The sequence below is a fragment of the Pteropus medius genome, unplaced genomic scaffold (assembly GCF_902729225.1).
Source record: "Pteropus medius unplaced genomic scaffold, Ma_sr-lr_union100, whole genome shotgun sequence".
NCBI classification, from domain to species: domain Eukaryota; kingdom Metazoa; phylum Chordata; class Mammalia; order Chiroptera; family Pteropodidae; genus Pteropus; species Pteropus medius.
In genome coordinates, this window is record NW_024344253.1 from 3,851,825 (window position 1) to 3,872,546 (window position 20,722).

Below are 20,722 nucleotides of genomic sequence, written 5' to 3' on the forward strand. Positions count from 1 at the left end.
CCAGTATCAGGCACTTTCCCCCACACCTTTTCCAATTCAGCATAAATCCTTTCCCTTCTTTAAAACCAAGTACTCTGATTCACCGGGATAGATTAAAAATTCAATTAGGCATTTGAATTTTAAATCTTCTGCCAATGCTCTCCAGTCAATAATTGCTAGAAAGATGTCTATAGCTGTTCACACTGGATTTACTACTGCCCCATGAAATGAGGGAGACTGTACACAATGAAGAACCATGAGATGTCTCAGTAAGAGGATGTCCAAAGGGACTCATTTATTGGACTTAGTCATGTGTTAAATGTTTAAGGAACAGTTTAAGAAACTGGGGCTTTGCTATGGATTGGATGCTAGCAGAAAATAGGGATAACAAATTACTGGTATCTGAATAAATCTTATCTAATAAGGCAGGAAAAATGTACTAAGGCCAAAGCTGTAACTGGTAATAAAGCAGCAGTCATTCAAGTCACCAAGGATAGGAGGATGTTTGCCCATTTTTGTAGTTTGGCAATGTTTGCATTTTTGTCTGTGCTCAGACATGATTATGAAGTGATCTTGTTTTGCCTTGATCCATCACAGTCACAGGGTGGCCCTGTCTCATGATGACATTCTGTAAAACTGTTTATGTCCAACAGGAAAGCACTCAGACCTAAACGTGAGTGCTAGTCCAGCTCCCAGCAACACCTAGGTCCACCTGATAGTACTAAGCCAGCTCCCAGATATAAGGGGCTGCTTTTCTTTTTCTCCCCTCATTTCTTGCAAGGAAAAATCAAAACAACTGTACCTGGAAAAGAGAAAGCGTCTCTTTCACAGCCAGTGTTTTTTTAGCATCTAGAGCTGACAAGCCTGATAACAGGGCTTTTCTCTTTTCTTTTTCTGATAGAATTCCCATTTAGCTTCCTTCCATTGTACTTCCAAACCTGAGCCTAAACCTTGTTATCCTCTCCTGAGGCCTTTTATATACTGTGTGTGTTTTAAAGTTTTTCAGAGCACTGGGCATTATTTTAGTTAATACTAAATGATTTCTATATCTATTAGAATCTTACAAAGAAGTGTGCCCTTGGACTACAGCCTCCTTGTTAAGAGCAAGTACACCTAAAGTTCCATTAAAGTGCAACTTATACTCTACTCCACTGCTAATAACTGCAGGACTCTAGTCCTATCGGTACCAGTACTTTTAGTGACGGAGACCTCCTAACAATCTGGGAATACTTTTTGTTTTAGGAAATTTACTAAGACCACTCACATCTTAATTTACATCTTACCACATTAGGGTTAGGAGAAATTCCACTTCTAATTGCGTTGCTACTAGAATGCACAGGTGGAGTGGCAGAAGGTCCCAACACATCTTGCTTTCTCACTAGCTGATTTTCATTTAGTTCTTTATTTAACCATGTGATTACTTACATAAAAGAACAAGAAACAAGGTAAAGAATTTTATTAGACTATTTGTATTTTTCCAATAATAATTTTAAACATTTAAAAATTATATTGAGGTTTTTTAATTTTTAAGTTTTAAAACTACCTTATATCACAAAGAAAGACGTAGGATAACTTAAATTTTTGTCATTAAAGATTCTTGCTTTAGCAACTGCTACATAAGACTCATTCTATTACTATCAGAAGTATGTATTTCTGCTAGCCAAGGATCTCCCTGGAGACTGTTATTTCTAGAATGATTTGTTTAAAATTCATACTTTTATGTCTGACAACCAATACTAGAAACTCAGAAAATGTTAAAGGCTTAATTTTATATTTTAGTTTCAAATAATCCTATTATTACTATGAGGTAAAAACAATTAAAAAAGAAAAATTTAAAAAGTAAATTATGGTTAATATTTTCAACACAATTTTGGGTTATTGACACATGTAATATGTGTTGGCAACTGTTTTACAGGGCAGATAATATAATTTACTATAGCAAAGACATTAATACAGTAGATTTAAAGTGGAAATTATTTGTATATAGCAATATCCTGATTTTCCCAGACTTCTATGAATTCAAATATAACGGTTTAAAATTGCAAACCTCATTTCCATAAAAAGATAACATACTTACACTTTTCATTATTTTTTAGAAGCTGTTTGCTTTCTTCAAGTTTTTGAACTGTAGCTTCTAATTGTTCTTGTAATCTGCATACCTGAAATATGTCAATCTTAATAAGCATAATGAAGACTAAAAAACTGAAGAAATGTAATACTATTAATTAGTTGATTATTCTTAAAGGAATCAACTTACCCATATATTTGCATTCCTATACACAAACAAATATACATAACATACAAACACTCGAGGTGTTTGACTCATAACTTTCAAACAAAAACAGGTTAACTTCTGTTGAATCTAGTCATGGTCTTTGAAAAACAAAAACAGCTGAACCCATTCTTAAACATAACAAAGTAGAATTTTCAAAAATATATCTGAGGAAATTTGTTATACTTTGCAATTACACACACACACACACACACACACACGCAGGAGCGTAAAGTATTAACTACCTCTTGCTCTTTATTTCTAAGAGACTGTCCAACATCTTGTAATTCCTTTTGTTCCTTTTGTAATTTTTCTTCCTTCTCAGCCAAGAGTTTCTCTTGCTGAATGGTAACTGTATTCTTCAGTTTCAATTTACCCATTAAAGTTTTCAGATCCCCTTGTAACTTCTTGATAATTTCATTTGCCTGTAAAAGAGCTTCATATGTATAGTTCTACATAGTCCGATAAAATATTAATGCTTCATTAAATTTTTAAAACAAACCTTAAGAAGTTCCGTTGATAATGACTTTATGGTAGCTTCAAGTTTTCCAAGTTGTACCTGATTTTTCTCACCATTTTCTTCTAAAGCCACCTGATAAATATTTTTAAAAACAAGAATAATTAGGAAATTTGTTTAGGAAAAGCATCACATTATAAATGTGATTATCAATTTGTTTACAAAATTTTAAAATAAACCTTTTGTTCCTGGATTGTATCAAATGCTTCTTTTGTTCTTAATACAAGCTGGTCCTTATCCTTAATTTCTTGTTCTAAAACAGCCACTTTTGTTTGCAGCTGATTAATATGCTTTTCTTTTTCATGACATTCAGCATCTAGTGTAGAATTCTCTCTTCGCAAGGAGAGAACTTCTTGTTTAGTCCGCTGGAGCTCCTAGAGGAGGTAAAAAAAAAAAGATGCATTGTGAAAAAGAGAAGTTGGCTGACATATTTATGATTAAGATGTTTAACATATAAAGTGTTTAATAATTTTAAAGTTCTAATGTAAATATACATATACCTTACTATTAAGATGTACAGCTGAAACTTGCTGGATTTTGTTAACAAATGTCACCATAAACGAATGAATGAATCAATCAAAAAGTGCAAAAATAATAATAAATAATAAAATAAGATAAAGACCCACTGGCGCAAAAAATAAAAAATAAAAAAATAAAGTTCTAGTACTAATGTTTTTTAAAGGACATGAAAATCTCTTCAAGATTTGGAATACAGTTGTAAAACACATTAATAACTAATTCAATAACAAGGAAAAATAAAACAATCCTGATTTGTAAGTTACTACAAGTTTCAAAAATGAGTGACAAGAATTTTCTGATGTCTTGAAATTTAGTTTTTAAAACTTACTTAGGTAATAAATGTTCATTATAACAGAATTTCAAAATACATAACATTTATAAACCCTAGCATTCTACCATCTAAGCAGTGACTCTCAATCTAATCTGCATACTGAAACCACTTGGGAAGTTTTGTAAACCACTGTACTTGCTTTATTGCAGTGGTCTGGAACCGAATCCAAAACACCTCCAAGGTATGCCTGTACTGCTGCCTGGTACCATCCCCAACAGATTCTGATTTAGTTAGTGTGAGGTATAGCCTCGACACGAGGACATTTACTAGCTCTCAAATTGATTCTAAGTGTAGCCAAGGGTGAGAACCATCATCTAAAGTTAACATTTATCTCTGTTGCTCATACATACAGGTTTTTTTAAAAGGCTCACACCATGCAGTCTTATAATCTATCTTCTTCATATTTATATATATAACATACATACATATAAAACAAATGTTTCCATGTTGACAAATATGTAAACCTTTCTTTGGTTCACTCTTAAAAGCAAAACAAGCAAACAGTAACTACTAATTAAAAATTGACAAAAAAGTCTGAAACATCACTTCCCAATTGGCTAAAACCAAACCAAATTTTGCTAGTATAGAAAAGTCAAGTATATAGTATTCCTAGATAATTTTTGTTTTTAACAAAAACTTCGCAAAATAATTTCACAGTATTATACCACTGTGATTTTAGAAGCATAGACTTTGGTATCAGACAGACCTGAATACAAATCTTGGCTATTCCGTGTTATCTTTGGAATTACTTAATCTCCCTAAATCTCAATTCCTTCATTTGTAAAATAAAACACTTCATAGATTTCATTTAATCTTCACAAAAACCCTTATGTAAATTTAGCGTTTTTGCCTTAGCATTTTGCCTGGCGCATAGGAAACACTCAACAAATGGTAGCAATTATTTTTAGTGCACTATTGCCTAAAAGGTATAATTTTACATAATTAGGTAACAGTACTCAGAGGTTAAAGAGTCTCCAGAACTCATTTGCAAGTCTTATGCAAATCTTGGAAGAAATGTTTTGATTAGATTGTATACAAATCAACATGATGAAGCATTGTTTATACACTGGCCAGTTTCAGGGCTAAGATAGAAGAATTAGCATTATAGTGAAGTATTTAGACTATCTAATGTAGTATGAAGACTGAAGCTTCAAGGTGAAGAAGGTAGGGAGGATTAACTAAAGACATCTATTCTAGGGGCAGAATGCTATCAGGATCTGAAGACAAAATTGGTCAGGCTTTAGAGTTTCCAAGCCCAACAGACTGGTGAAATAGAGATGGAATTTTTGTGAGTTAGAACAACATGGCGATCTTTGCATTTAAGCATGACAAACAAGAAAATCCACGTCTTCTGATAATTCATATGACAATAATGTATAGTAATGCTAGGAAGGAGTCTATCATCAATGCCAAAGCATCAACAAACGTGTCACCATAGCAAGATTTGTTAAAATTTCTCTGCTGCCTGAAAGAACAAGGCGGTAATAGTAAAGACAGGCAAATAATAGAGGGTTCCAATCCTTGCTCTTCCACTTACTGGCTATGTAACCTTGGGCAAGTTACTTAACTTCTCTTAGTTTCATCATCTGTGAAATGGGCACAATAATAGTACCTCCTTTAAAAGAATGATTATAAGAATTAAATGAGTTAATATATGTAACGCATATAAAACAGTGCCTTTCACATAGCAAATATTCAGTAAGCATTAGCTATTATCGTTGCTATTATTATCATTATTATTACTAGATACTAAACTTTATTTTTTTGATATGCTGAGTAGGCTGAAAGAACTAGCTCTGTCAACACTGAGTACCCTGAGCTACAGAAACTGTGCTGTTCACTGAAAAGTCTGAGGGCTGTGCCAAAGCTGCTCTTCAAGCCTCTAACCAAAAATATCTAAGTTTACTTCCGTTCTGTTTGGAATGAGCCCTTTCTATCAGATTTCAGATTCTCAATGTTTTTGCAGCATCCGAACTGATCACTCTACCACCAGAGAGATCCTCGCAGAGATCCAGAGGAGCACTGCCCGCACAAATAATAAAATAACCAAATTAAAACCAAATCATCATATTAAAACATTCTTTTATACTGGGCAGAGGGGAGTAATCCAATGCTCGATACCTCTTCAACACCAGACAGTTTTGCCTTTAGTTCTCTGATGGAGGAGTCTCCTTTATATTTCCTTTCAGTTAGGTCTTTATTAGTTGCTTCTAACTCAGACAATCTGTTCTGTAGCTGCTGGACGTTTCGTTGATGCAGGATTTCTAAATCTTTTTTCTGTTGTTCATGCTGCTGTTGGTATTGAACTTGTGCCTATTAAATACCATAGTACCAAAATTCAAAGAAAAAAACAGAAATACATATATAAGAAGATTTGAAGGAAAAACAATTCTTCTATATAATTGTAAGATTTCCCTGTTCACTATGTCTCATTCATAATTTGTTACATATGTTTAGATGTAACAGTCTTCAGATTAAGGGAAGAATGAGATATGATCAAAAAACTAAGAACAGAATTACCATATGACCCAGCAATTCCTCTTCTGGGTATTTACCCAAAAAACTCGAAAATATTTATCTGCAAATATATATGCACCTCGATGTTCATAGCAGCATTATTCACAGTGGCCATGACAAGAAAACAAGCGAAGTTTTCATCAACAGATGACTGGATAAAGAGGATGTGGTACATATGCACAATGGAATATTACTCAGCCATAGGAAAAGATGAAATACTGCCATTTGCAACCACATGGATGGAACCTGAGATTATCGTGCTAAGAGAAATAATTCAGACAGAAAAAGTTGAGAACCATATGATTTCACTCATGTGTGGGATAAAACTGAAAGCAACAAACAAACATGACAAACAAACAAAGACTCATGGACACGGACAACGGATTACTGGTTGCCAGAGGAAAGCAGAGTCGGGGTGGGGCGGGGGGAGGTAGATAAGGGTAAAGGGGTCAAATATTTGGTGACAGAAGGAAATTTAATTTTGAGTGGTGAACACACAATCCAATATACATATGACATTATTGTACACTTGAAACCTATTTGATTTTGTTAACCTATTTCACCCCAATAATTTTAATAAAAAAGAATGATATATGATTTTAAAAAGCAAACCTCAAAACAGTATAGTGTGAACCTATTTGTGTAAAAAAAATTAGTAGGTACATAAGAAACTTTCAGTATTTGCTTTAAACACTATTGTACTGTTTCAGTTTTTTACAAGTATATATGTTTCATAATGAAAAAATAAATACCTAAAGTTGTGGAATCAGCAAGGTATTGTTCATTAGTTCAATCTTACATTTAGTACATTCTACCAAAAGTAAAATTTAAACATGGTGTTAACTGTGTAATCTCTGGTGCTTGTTTGAATCAAACCACAGACCTATTTTAATAATTTTCTATTGAAGAACACTATCAAATCCTAAATATCTTTTAAAAATAAAGTATACTTTTCTGATTATGAAAGTTATACATGTTCTTAAAGGCACAAAGAAATCATGAACTCATCCAGGGAGTCACTCTAAAGATTCAGGAATATTTCTTTCCAGTCATTTACATATTTAAATTGACATCACCCCCACCACACACGCACAATATGCATGTGTAAATTTAACAAATTAGGATCAAGTTATTTATATAATTTAATCATGCTTTTTATTCTCTTAGCATTTGTACCTTCTCACATCATTAAAAAACTCTTTGTAAACACTTCAGTAGCTGCACAATATTTCCCCTATAGCTATACTTTAATTCATTTAATCCCTGCCCTACTATAGACAATAAGTTTCCAATTTTTCACAATTACAAATAAAACTAAAACTATGATTAATATTTTTGTACACAGACACTCCCCAAATTCAGATTATTGCCTTATGATCAATTATAGGTCAAAGAACGTAAACAAACATAAAGCTTGATACAAGTTCCAAAACTACACTCCAGAAAAGTGTACCCATTCAAACATTCCTACCACAAGTGGAGGGGATTCTCTCTCTCATAAAATACTTTGGGAATTTTACATTATTACTTTAAGGATTCCCTCATTTTTGGAAAACTGGAAAGGAGAGCAGAAGGGAGCAAAAGAAATAAAACAGGAAAGAGTCCATATAAAATTGAAAATGCAACCTTTGAAGTAAACACTGAAGGAACAATCAAGATGAAAAAAGCAATCTAGCAAAGACGCTAACTGTAATTGTCTAACAGGGTAATCAAACACACTAAAAGCAACAGAGGCCAAAGGAAATAAAAATAAAGTGATCATTAGAATTTTGCCGTTTTTGTTTAAAAATAAAGAAAAAGAAAGGGTGAAGGATAGGATTACAATGTTTACGTTTTCTATTTTTCAGGCGATTCTGAAGTACATTAAAGTTTTAAAAATCACTGCCCTATAGAATATCAGCAGAAAGAGCAGAGAGCGGCCTGCTTTTAAAGTCTCAAAGGACTAATTCACAATCCTATTAGAAAAATACAGTAAGGAATACAAACAAATACTTCAGTCAATTTGAATTTATAAACAAATGTTCTTACAATAAGACTTTTAGAACCTAACTTGTTTGAAAATAGAACCCCAAAATGTAGTAAAATGTAGTAAATAACAGCAATTAATGAAACAGAGGTAAAAACAGTTCTCAGTTCCTGAGAACCAATTACTGAAATGAAAAAGTGGTTCTTCAAAAACACTAAAAAAACAGACAAACCATTAAGTCTCATTAAGGTACTATTACACACCCACAGAATGGCAGTGTAAACTAGTATACACACTTTATCTACCAACACTAAACACAGGCCAACACTAGAACTTAGCTATTCCAACCGTAAATATATACCCAAGGAAAATGAGTCCACGCGTTCACAACAAGACATGTACAAGAATGTTTACAGTTTAATTAGTAATAGCAAAATATCAGAAATACCAAATGTCTACCAACAGGAAAAAACATAAATTATGGTATGTTTGTATAACAGAATACAACACAACAATAAAATGAAATACACGAGAACAGAACTGAATCTCAAAAATACCATGTCGAGTAAAGGAAGTCACACACAAATAAGTACATACTGTATGATTCCATATATATGAAGTTTAAGAACAGGCAAAACTTATCAATGATGACAGAAGTGGGAAGAGTGAGGACCGCCTGTGGGAGTATGATAGCAATTGAGAAGGCAAATAAAGGAACCCTGAGAGATGGTACACTTTTCTGAATCTTAATTCGTATGAAAGTTACACACAAAAATATCAAGCTGTACCCTAAAAGCAAACATCTAGTGAAGTACATAAAAACAAAAATAAAATTTAATATTAAAAAAGCTATAATATAAAAGGTAAAAAATAAATCCATACTACAAAGCAGTAGAAAAGGATAGTCACACAGAAAAAGCAAAAGATATTAAAAGGTAATCCACAGAATAAAAATGGCTGAGTCATTTTAAAAGATGCTTATCTTTACTAAAAATCTATGGGATATAAATTAGAACTAATGCTACTGTAATACCTATCAGGTGGCAAATATTAAGAAAATTAATAATAGTAACAAGAGTATGAATATATAAGTACTGCCAACACTGTTTTGGGATTCCATTTGGTACTTCTGGGTGGCAAATTTGCAATATCTATTAATATTTTATATGGGTATACTGCAATCTCATTTCTAGAAACAAAGAATGTTCATTGCAGTATTATTTGCAATAATCAAATTATGAAGCATTTAAATGTCCACCGGTTGGGTAAATAATTTGTTATATCCAAATAATGTATACTCTGCATCCACTAAAAAGGAATATCTGAACTGATAATGACAGCTATGTCACGTTAGCTGAAAAAAGTTAGTCGATATATCCAATAGAACCTCGTTAGTACAGAACAAAAGCAAAACCTACTATGTATGTACATATCTATAATTATATATAATTTACATATTTCAAAATTTATAAAGTTTCTATAAATGTGTTATTTAAAAATATACAAAAAAGTCTGAAAAAACACATCAAAATGTTTATAGATTATCTCTAGGTAGTAAGACTTTAAAGGAGAGACTTAATTTTTATATACTTCTGTAAAGTCTGAAAATTTTAAAGCAAGCATATATTACTTTATAATTAACAAAATGACTAACAGCAATGACAAAATATTTTTCCAGGTTTTTTTTAATGTTCATACCTGCAAGGCTTTTTCCTTCTCATTTGTCAGTTCCTGAGAATGCTTATTTGACAATGCTGCTGTGTGTGATGCCCATTCATTCCGTAACTTATCTAATTCTTGGATTTTTTCTGATAATGTCTGTATTAGAGTTCAATACAAAATATTAAGACAGTCTCCTAAACAGGTTATCAGATTAAAACACGGCAATATTTACAAGGATATTAAAGAAAATGGAATCACAGGTTTCAACACATACTCAAAGATTTTTAAAGTTGAGGAAATTAAGATTAGAAAGCAAGCAACTTTACATCTGAAATGTCCCACTGATCAAGTAATTATGTTTAATCTTTTAGTTAAATCTGGCTGGTAACCACCCAATCCTCTCCTCTGGCATTAAGAAGTAAAGCAATCCACGGTAGAGCAAATCAGTCCTAAGAAGTAGCTCATTTATACACATAAAACCTAGTGACACAGAGTACCACGATGGTCCATGTTGTGCAGGATATTTTCTGCCTGAAGTCATGTAGCTTATCAGGTACTTTGGTCCTCAATTTCAAGAACTAGAGGCAAAAAGGTAGTAGCCATAACTGAAATGATGATAAGCCTATCAGATGAATTAATTTTAAACATAACAAAAGAAAAGAAGGGAAAGGTTTACAAGACAGGAGCTGAAAGGCCATTTTAGACAAGAGGAATGAGGTAAGTAAATGAGGGGCAGAGAACTACCATGTGACAGATACCAAATATTATCTTATTTAATGAAGACAGAGGGAATGTGTCATACTGAGGATAACAGAAATGCGTGGATGGAACAAAATATCAAAGAGAAAAAGCATTGGATTAAGATAATTAACTGGTAGGGGAAGGGCGGCAAAAAGGAGAGGGAATTCTGTGGTAGTATGCTCTGAAAGAAAAGTACACAAAAGCCTGGATTGGATTCAAGAAGCAATTCAGAGCAAATGTTTGGATGACTTACAAAAACAAAATGAAATTTGAATTACCTTTTGTGCGAAATTCAGTTGCCTAGTGACATCCTCTAGTGATTGCGTCAATGATAATTTTTCTTCCTGTTTATAAAAAAATTAAATTATGTAGTTTACAATTTAACTTAATCATCTAGCTGTGCTAATCAAAGTGTAGCAAAGTTCAGCACCAGCATCACCCTGGGAGTCTGTTAGAAATGCAGACTCTTAGATCCCACCTCAGACCTTTTGAGTCACAATCTGCATGAGCAAGATCCCCAGAAAATTTGCATACCCTTACATTTTGAGATGCACCAATCTATAGCATTTGCCTAAAGAGATTTTCTGAAAACTCTTAAGAGGCAACCCAATGTTGTTTCCTCATGCCGTACACCTCATATAGTTAGAGTAATATACTTTATTTAAGATAGGATAGATATTTCCATACATAACTACCAGCTGATGAAAACATCACACCAAGAGTTTAAGTGACCTGCCCAAGATCACTGAAAATTAGTAAAAACCTTGGGACCTAAATTTCTCAATTCCTGAGCCAGTTCTACCCTTGTAGTACCCTGACCAGATGAAAAACAATAAAATAAATTTATTACATGTTATAAACATTTGCTGGACATCTTTATTCAGAAAACAAAAACTAAAAGCAATACAGCCCTTCAGTGATTTATCAGAGTTCTTTGGTACTTATTTTAAAAGAATAACTTAAATTTAAATCTTACCTTACTACATTTCAAACAGCCTGCTAGAAACTTCTTTATTTCCACATCGCTTCCAGGTAAAAGTTTTAGTGAGAGATGTGTAAGATGCTTAAAAGGATTTGTCTCTACCACATTTAAAAAGGCAGGAGAGTTATCCAAAACAGCTGCGGGAGAAACTAACTGTAACAAAAACCTTTGGAAAGAAAGTATCACATTATATCACATTCATGAGATAGTGAAACTATCCATTAAATCATGTGCCATGACTCAACGGATCATCAATGATTAGAATGATCAGGAAGAGGGGCATATTGGAATCACAGGGGCCAATATCAAAGAACTCTCAGTGATAAAATTGGGTAAATTGGTGTAAATAGTAAAATGTATAAATGGACAAGAAAAGAGTGAATATATAAACGTCCATGAGTTCAAAATGAGACGAGGGAAAGCAAAAAACTAAAAAATAAATTTAAAAAATCACTGAAACCACAAAAATAACTAGTTACAACTCCTTACTTTGAAAATTGACAATTTAAAAGAATAAAGCATTTATTCTTTCCTGTATGAATTTTCAGAGTAATCAAATAGCCCTAATGGAAGAGTTGGGAAGTTCTTCTTTATAGAAAAATTATAACTAATATAGAAAAATAATGAAATTAGAAAAGTATAATCCTGTACTTCCTAATGAAATAATTAATTCAATCAAGAGCCATTGGTTGATGGACCAATATACAAAATGTTGGTGAACTTTACAATAAAAAGATCATGAATTAGCATGCATGAATATCAATACACAAACACACAAAAGCTTATTCTTCTCTTTTTCCAAATTCCAAGTATATAAAAATATATACTTGATGCTATTTATTAATAGTACTGATTTTAATAGCTGTCAAAAATGAAAAGGGGTAAATATTTGATTTTAATCATGAGATTAATTCATTAATTTGAGATTCAATGGAGCCCAATCCCAGTTTTAATAATACACAGGGGTACTTAAAATACATAGAAAATATTTTGCCATCCACTTGTCTTATGAAGAAGAGGTTGTCTTAAGGGAAGTTTAATAATGCAGTGTTCTCCTGAGACTTACCTTGGAATTTCTTTGGCATGTTCTTGAGTACATTGCTGAAGGAGATCTATAAATTTTTGTGGGAAAGCTAAAAAGTCTACCAGAAGACCCTGCTGGAATTTTAAACTGTACAGAAGACAGAAAAAGATTTTAAATGTAATTATTATTTTTAATTATACTCAACATCCTGAAAGATTCTTTTTTATTTACTGACTACCCATAATCAAGAAATAAACAAAGGAACTTTTATATTTATAGAATTTATTCAATAAGAGAGAAAAGGTCAATAAATTTAACTAAAGCTCCAATTTTCTGAGATATTTTATTTTTTTTTATTGTTTCTGACATATTTTAAACAAAACTCTGACAATAAAATATTTATTTTCAAAAACATTCTGAATAATTATAACTAGTTTAATGTTCCCAAAATACCTAAATGTTCCTACAGGTATTTATTTCAAAGAGAATAGTACCAATACATTCATAAAACTTAAAAACATACTTATTACTAAATATAAGACCAGAAAAATAAATTTAGTTACCTCTGAAAATCTTCCTCAGATATGACAAGGATATACAGGAAAAATGGATCAGTATCATCAGTCAGACGGATAACTAAATCCTAAAAGAAAGAGTAATTTTTAATGTTTTTAGTAAATCTGGCTTTTAGACTAATTTCCTCCTTCTTAGAAGTGAACTCATCCAATAACATTTAATGTATTATCATTATACTTCAGATAACTTTATTTTCTGGTGCTGCTGGGTTTTCATTAGTCTTTACAGACTTAAAATCTTAAAAAGGGGTAGATATTCTGCTTCTGAGAGACACATGGGGGTCTACAAAGGTAAGTAAATGCTAGGAGTTTTAAATTTAGGAATATCATCCTAGCAGAGGCTTAGGAAAACTCAGATCCAGCCCTTGCTGAACTATGATACCAGGACAAAACATTCTTTACCACTGACTATATCATATTCAATTATATTTTCGGTTTCTTTCAAGTTAGTTGTCTGGTATTTCAAAAGTGGCAAGTACATCAGCAGAAATTACAAACAATCATCCACCCTAGAAAAAAAGGAGCGTTTGTTTCCCAGGCAGAAGAAGGAGTATCAGGTGACATGTTGCCAGGGCTTCTTCCTAAGAGCCCATTCTCTCATACTACAGGTGGCCACTGAAGTGGAACCCCATCTGTTTTCAGTTTCAAATGAATTCAATACCGTTCATAAAGACCACTTTCCAGGTATTTAAGTTTACAGTGTGGCAGACCATCACAGTAGCTAAAGCTGACAGAAAAGTACATAGAAATTATGTACTTCAGAGAACAGTGGTATAAAGAAAACAGGTTTAATATACAGATAATGGAGGACTGATAAAGAAATAAACAGGTTTAACATACAGATGATGGAGGACTGATAAAGAAATAAACATTCATGTTAAGAATAAGTGTCCACCTGAAATCTACTTGTGGGTACTGAGGAATTGTTAAGGGTCCTAGAAAAATCTAAACCACTTATGAGTAAAGGTAGAAAATGAAGAGGCATAGTAGGCATAAGAAATAACATGAAAGAAGTGTAATAAATAATCTCTATCCTGGAAAATTAGCAAGCTAGGTATTTGCTCTGCCTCAGAATGTCCTTTTCCTAGGGCAGCTTCCACTGATGTACTTTTTAATTCTTTTTTTTTCAATCAGTTGACATTCGATATTATATTAATTTCTGGTGTACAGCATAGTAGTTAGACATTTATATTACTTACGAAGTGATCACCCATATATCTAGTACACCGTGACACCATACAGTTATTACAATATTATGGACTATATTCCCTGTGTTGTACTTGAAAGTACTTTTGAAATCCACACCAAGGTGCTATAAAAAAAATAAAACTGAAGCTGCTACTAATGCTACTAGATCCTTGAATATGTTTTAGGAAAGCTATGACACAGAGAAAACAGATGCTCTATTTCTCAGCCTTCTATTCTGTACTCACATGTTAATGACTCATACTTTTGAAGACCACAAAGGACTGATGCTCTAAATGCCTCTTCCAAAGGTAACAATTCAAGAATATTTCCCTGCAGAGCTTCAATTCATTCTGTTCTCAAATTTAAACCATGAAAGGCCAATTCTATAGGGTAGCCATAAACATTCTAGCATTCATAACTGTATTGGGCAAACCTAAGGAATCTGTTCTCTCAATCCCCATTTTTGTATACTTTAGAAATATATGGTATAATAATCTCTTGGTTGTTGTCTTAGTATATTCTTCCACCATGGATCTGCAAGTTACAAAATGGCCCAAAATTAAAAAGATGGATGTAACAAGATCTCACATTCTTAAAGAACAAAAACAATTACCTATAATGTACAGAAATTATATTTCAAGAAAAATGAATACCAACCTTTCTGTGAACTGGATTAGAAACTGATTGTAGTTCAATGCTCACTCTAACACTTACTCTCCTGTATGAAAAGATATGCCCAACTATCAGAAACAGTCACATGAAATGAGTAATCATTATCATTTGCATTAGCTAAATTTTCCACTTTAAGCTACAACATCTTCCACAGGTATTCCCTAACTTATGAACAGATGTTGGCCACTCTGGATTTGAAGTTTAAGGTCTTGTTCTTCCACAAGTAGTAATCAGGTTTTTAACCTGAGATAAATTTTTATCTCCAGTAAAACAGGGTTCCTGTGAGGATTAAATGAGATAAATGATTTGCAATACCTAGTACTAGCCTGGTATATAATCTTAACGCCCTGGTTCTAAAAGAGCATTTATTGAAAGACAAATCATCAGTTTAATAACTTTGCACATTAAAAATATTACCAATTCAAATAATCGAATGACTTATTAAAAAATGCATTTGAAGAACTTAAAATGTGAATATTAAAATATTGGAATTTTTAGAGTCAAAGAAATGATTCCTACCCTTATGCATATACAATTTTTTTTTCAGAACCAGAGACAACATATGCTCAGTATACTCTCTATGCAATATAATCCACAGAACCATTGTCAACACATTTATTACTATCTGTCTTATCCTAGAGTAACTCTAAACCCTAAGAGGAAGAAACCATAGCTTTCCACATTCTACATTGTCCCTTAAAGAATCCAGTATCAAAAAGAAGCGTATAAATAATGGTGCCCATAAACATTAATCAAATTGAACAAAAAAATGAAGAAATTTATTTGAAGAAATAAAGAGAGAAATTAGTAAAAAAAAAAAAAAAGAAAAAAATCTCTGCCTAAGTGGTTGGCAAACTATTCTGCTAGAATTAAACAATGGTCTTTCGCTGAAATGCAAGAAAACAAAAAGAATTTGTTCTATTTTTAAGTTTTCTTCTAAAGATGTGTTTCAAACCTTTTCCATATTTTACTACTAATTATCTACTACTGATAATTGATGGAAAAACTTGGTGATGGTTGACCAAGGCCAGATTCAATGGTTTGGATTTTTTTAAATTCTGACTTGTCTGAATTTAAATTCTGTTATCTGAAAACGAACAAGCAGCACTGGTGAAAACCATGAAGATGGGAAGAACTGTCTTTTAAACAAGAGAATGTTTTGTTTCTATTTCTAGTATCTAGAGCAATAAATGTGAAGCAAATTAGATGCTATTCCAATTACACACTTAAATTAAGCATTCTTGATGGGGAGAATCCTTTCAATTTCCTAATTTGTAAGATAACTGAGGTTTATGAGGGTCTTTTCAGCTCTATAATGTCATTATATTTGGTTTTAATCTTTTGAAGATTTTTTTTTTGTACATACTGCCATAGTGGTATGGCATTGTAGTTGGTAACTAAATCACTATGATGAGTTACAGTTTTGTAAGTCCTGTCACACTTGATAAACTTGTAAAAAAATTCAAGAAGCATCCACTTAATATTCTTTAAATACTAGAAGTTATATTAATATGATAATTTTCCCATTATATTAATGATATTGCTGCATATATTCCAAATGTCTATATGCATTAGATGTTGGGAGGAAAAAGAGGAGGAAATGCCCATAAATTAAATCTATTCCCCATGTTTACTTCAACCCCTGCCCCAAAATCTTATAGAAAAATCTAAGCTTTCAGAGGATATACTATCTGAAATTACAAGTCTTATTTTCTCCATTGTCATGGTTAATGAAAATAGGAACAATATAAAACAAAATAAAAATTCAATTAAAAATGCTATTTCTCAAAATAAATGTCACACTCAACAATGCATGAATCTGCATAACATCTTCCCTTTCAGTTAAATTTGGCATGAGCAGAACTGGATTCCAGCCCACCTCTGCCACCTAGTAGCTGTGGCCTTAAACTCTCAGTTCAAACAAACAAAGGCTACTCTAAGCCAGGTACTGTGCTGGGTGCTAGGGATACAAACAGAAGTAAACACAGTCATGTCCTCAAACTGAGATCAGATTAAATGACTTTACTCCAGATCTGCTTCTGATTGTGTTTTAGGGCTTCAAAAGAGGGGAGGAAAGGGTCACAATAATTAAGTATCTACACGACTAACTGCCAGGCCCCTTAAATATATCATCTTATTTAACAGTAACAATCTTGTTACGTAAACATTATCTCTGTCTTACAAAAGAAGAACCTGAGGTGCACAGTTACAAACCCGGTTAAGGTCACATTGCAGAGTCCAAATTGAAACTCAGATCATTTAGCATGTTATTTAATAAATCAATGAGGGTAATTAATTTCAACGTAGGCAACTTTGAAAAGGTCGCTGTGGTGAAGAGATTTAAGACAGCCCTTAAAGGTTATGAAAGATAAAGCATTTGAGGCAGAGGGAAGCATTTGAAGCAGGAGTAAAGTTATGGTACTAGAGATTATCAGGTACATTTAGAAGCTAACGAGTAGTCTAGTGTGACTAGTATATTGGGGCAAGGAGCTGGGAAACAAAATGAAAAAGCACGTTGGTGTCAAATCACAGGCTTAAAAATTTGCATCACTTTCCTCCAGAGTTCTCTCAGCATCGCCACTGTTTTCAATTGAATTTCCTCCTTTTCTGTGACTCTGGTATATTTATATTGCTTCATGCATTAATCACACTTTAATAATGTTTAGTAAATGCTTAGTATGCTCTGGGCACTGTTCTAAGTGAGCACTTTACATGTATTAACTCATTTCATGTTCATAATAATCCCACGAGGCAGGTACTTTTATTATCAACTTAAAAATGGCAGAGACGTTAAGTTAAAAAAAAAATTGTATAAAATCAGTCAATATGTGGCAGAACTGGGATTTAAACTCAGACAGTCCAGCTGCAGGGCCTGAACTCAAACCCGTGCTATGCTGTCTCTTCGAAGGAAAATCTTTTGTTTCCCCTATTAAAGGGTGAGTTCTTTGAGGACCAGAATGAAAACGTTTTTTGTTGGTGGTGGTTGGGGGTGGAGGCAGAGAGCTTTATAATCTCAGCACCTAGGACAGTTCCTGGTACATAGTTAAGTATTCATAAATTTATTTGTTGAGCTGAACTGCCCTTGAAAACTTAACTGAAGAGTCTGCATTGTTTTTACTTTAGGTCAGGGGTCAGCAAACTTTTTCAGTAAAGGGCCAGGCATCAAATATTTTAGGTTTTGTGGACCATTAGATCTCTGTCACAATTACCCATCTCTGCCCTTGTAGCACAAAAGCAGCCACAGACAATTCTTTAACAAATGAGAATGGCTGCATTCCAATAAAATTTTATTTACAAAGACAGGCAGTGGGCCATCTGGCCCATGGGTTCTAGTTTGCTGGCCCCTGCTATAGGTGACATGAATACATGAAAAGTTCCTAAACAGGAAGAGTGAAAGGCTGAAATAGTGTTTTTAAAAGATAACTGTGTTGATAATATTGACAGAAAAAAAAAATTCTGAGGTGTTCTAAATTAAATTACAGTAGCCAGAGAGTAAGAGAAACAGGAATAAGCAACCAGTTAATACCTGTGTGTCAGCTGAAAAAAGACTGCTCACATTCCTGTACATCTGTTGGAATTTATGACTAACTTCCAGGGGATGATTTCTGCAATTATCTAAGAGAGAATAGCCAGGAGCCATCAAACCCAAGAAGCCTCCACTTCTGGCTTACACATGAACTTTCCAATCTGTTGCCCACAGGTAATCCACAGGAGCAGACGCTTCTTCCTTTCCGACTCTGCTTAGCCCTGCTTGACCTCCCACCCCCTGAATCTATAGCCAGTGGAAATTCTTGTAAAAACAACTTACATTTTTCATCCCCCTTCTTGATGTATAAAAACTTGACAACTCCAGGATGGCTTTTTCACCTGGCACTGTTGCTAGTAGCTTAGACTTCATGCCCCAGGACCACCTGGTCTTTTTTTTTTTCCCTAGCCATGGTCCAATACACTCTTTGTTTTTTGGTTTTTTTTTTTTTTTAAGACTATCAGCTGTGGAAGTTAAAATGTAATGAGATGAAAAAGAGGTAGGAGTTTCAATGTTGGAATCAGAAACAATGCCCTCACCTTTCTTTCATCTTTTTATAATCATTCTAGAAAGGTTTTGTCCACATGAGCCACATATGCAGTTTTAAATTTTCTACAAGCCACATTAAAAAAATTAAAAAAGGTAAATTAGCTTAACTATTTTAACTCAATATACTGCAAATATTGTCATCTTAACATATGAGTAATATAAAAATTGAGATATTTTGCATTCCTTTTTTTTATAGTAAGTCTTCTAAATACTTTGTGCATATTATTCTCATGGCACATCGATTCCAATTAGCTCCAATTCGAATGTCCAATAACCACATGCGGTTCCCTCGGTGGGCAGCACAAAAGAATGACCAACTGAAATAACCTACAGATCTCCACCCCCAGGTGCTGGTTTTAGTGCTATCTCCTTGCCTGAATTGCCAACGGATTTTGGAACTAATTAAACTATATACTAGTTTCGCATTACTGGCAACTCAATGAACCAATGTCTTCATTTTTTACATCACATTACCACATTTTCATATTTGATCCTCACATGGGTAGGCATGTTATCAATTTTACAAATGAGGAAACTTAAGGTTCAGAGACCGCTCTTGAGTGGTGCAACTGAGACACAATTGAAATCTCCTGACTCCCAGTCAATTCTCTCTACTTAACCCCAATAATACCATAGCCTTAAAGTTGTTAACTTCGTTTCCTTGTGAGGTGGGCCTTTATTTCCTATCCCGCTGGACAGTAAACTGTACGAAGACAAGAACTGTTTTTTCTGACTACTGTATCTCCACTGCCCAGCAAGGTGATTTGCAAGTCGGCAAAATTTACTGAATGAAAAAATAAATGAATGAAATTTCTCGTTTCCCTATTCTCTGTAGCCGAATAAATGTAACTTACTTTATTTTTATTAAATGTGAAGAGGCAAGACACCATAAAACTAAATTTTCTTAAATTGAAGCTTAGATTTACTTCCAATATGACTCAAAGGAGAGCGTAAATAAAGGCTGAGGGTCAAGGCCTGAGTCCTAGAGCCAGCCCTGCCGTGAACTCGCTGTGAGCCCTCGCATAAATTATTTAACTTCTCTGGGTCACAGTTCTTATCTGTCAAAAGCAAAGAGTAAATAAAACTATAATCTCCACGGTTCCGTTCAGAGTTGAGATTTTTTTTTTTTTTTTTTTTGACATTAACCAGATGCGGGTCAGCTTCCCATTTCCTCACACCATTCCGTACCCTACGCAACAGCCGACTCGGTGAAAGAGGTAACCACTAGGTCCAAGCTGGGTCCGTCTCGGCGTCCCGAGAACACCGGCCCCACGCCCAGCCACAGACCGGTGCCCACTGGCCGGAGCCGCCATCTTCCCCCCTTGGCCCGACCCCAACCGCCACTCGCGGGCACCCGGGAACGCGGACCTCACCTCTCTTCGCAGTCTTTGCACTTCACCTGCAACGGGACTAGCTGCTGGAACAGAACTTGGCTCATGTTGGACCGCTGCCCCGGCGGGTGTGCGGAAAAGTCCAACAGGCCCGACAGGCGGGACTGGCCTGAAAGGTGTACAAGTCCAGCTAAAGTTTGAGTTTGGCGCTCGGCTTCCGCTGAGGAGGCGGGGAAAAAAAATAGACGGAAGGCGAAGGAGGTTTGGGCCCCGCCAGCCACCATCAGCCTTTTCCGGTTTTGCAGGGCGTGGGGTTGTAGTTCCGGGCATTAACGCGTGGCGGGACCCGAGGCAGCCATCTTTGTTAAGGG

The 20,722-nt window shown here is 34.1% G+C and overlaps 1 protein-coding gene across 1 annotated transcript in view; it reads right to left on the bottom strand.

Annotated features, from left to right (window-relative positions):
• Window positions 1–20,707, bottom strand: part of SASS6 (SAS-6 centriolar assembly protein) — a 36,467-nt gene extending 15,760 nt beyond the window's left edge. The window contains 14 exon segments of the mRNA XM_039869561.1: window positions 1,263–1,399; window positions 2,057–2,138; window positions 2,497–2,676; window positions 2,754–2,843; window positions 2,948–3,142; window positions 5,740–5,931; window positions 9,800–9,919; window positions 10,783–10,848; window positions 11,481–11,652; window positions 12,553–12,657; window positions 13,074–13,153; window positions 14,931–14,991; window positions 20,394–20,590; window positions 20,592–20,707. Of these exon segments, the coding sequence (XP_039725495.1) occupies window positions 1,263–1,399; window positions 2,057–2,138; window positions 2,497–2,676; window positions 2,754–2,843; window positions 2,948–3,142; window positions 5,740–5,931; window positions 9,800–9,919; window positions 10,783–10,848; window positions 11,481–11,652; window positions 12,553–12,657; window positions 13,074–13,153; window positions 14,931–14,991; window positions 20,394–20,590; window positions 20,592–20,681 (1,767 nt within the window). The 5' untranslated portion in view covers window positions 20,682–20,707.
• Between the last annotated feature and the right edge of the window lie 15 nt (window positions 20,708–20,722).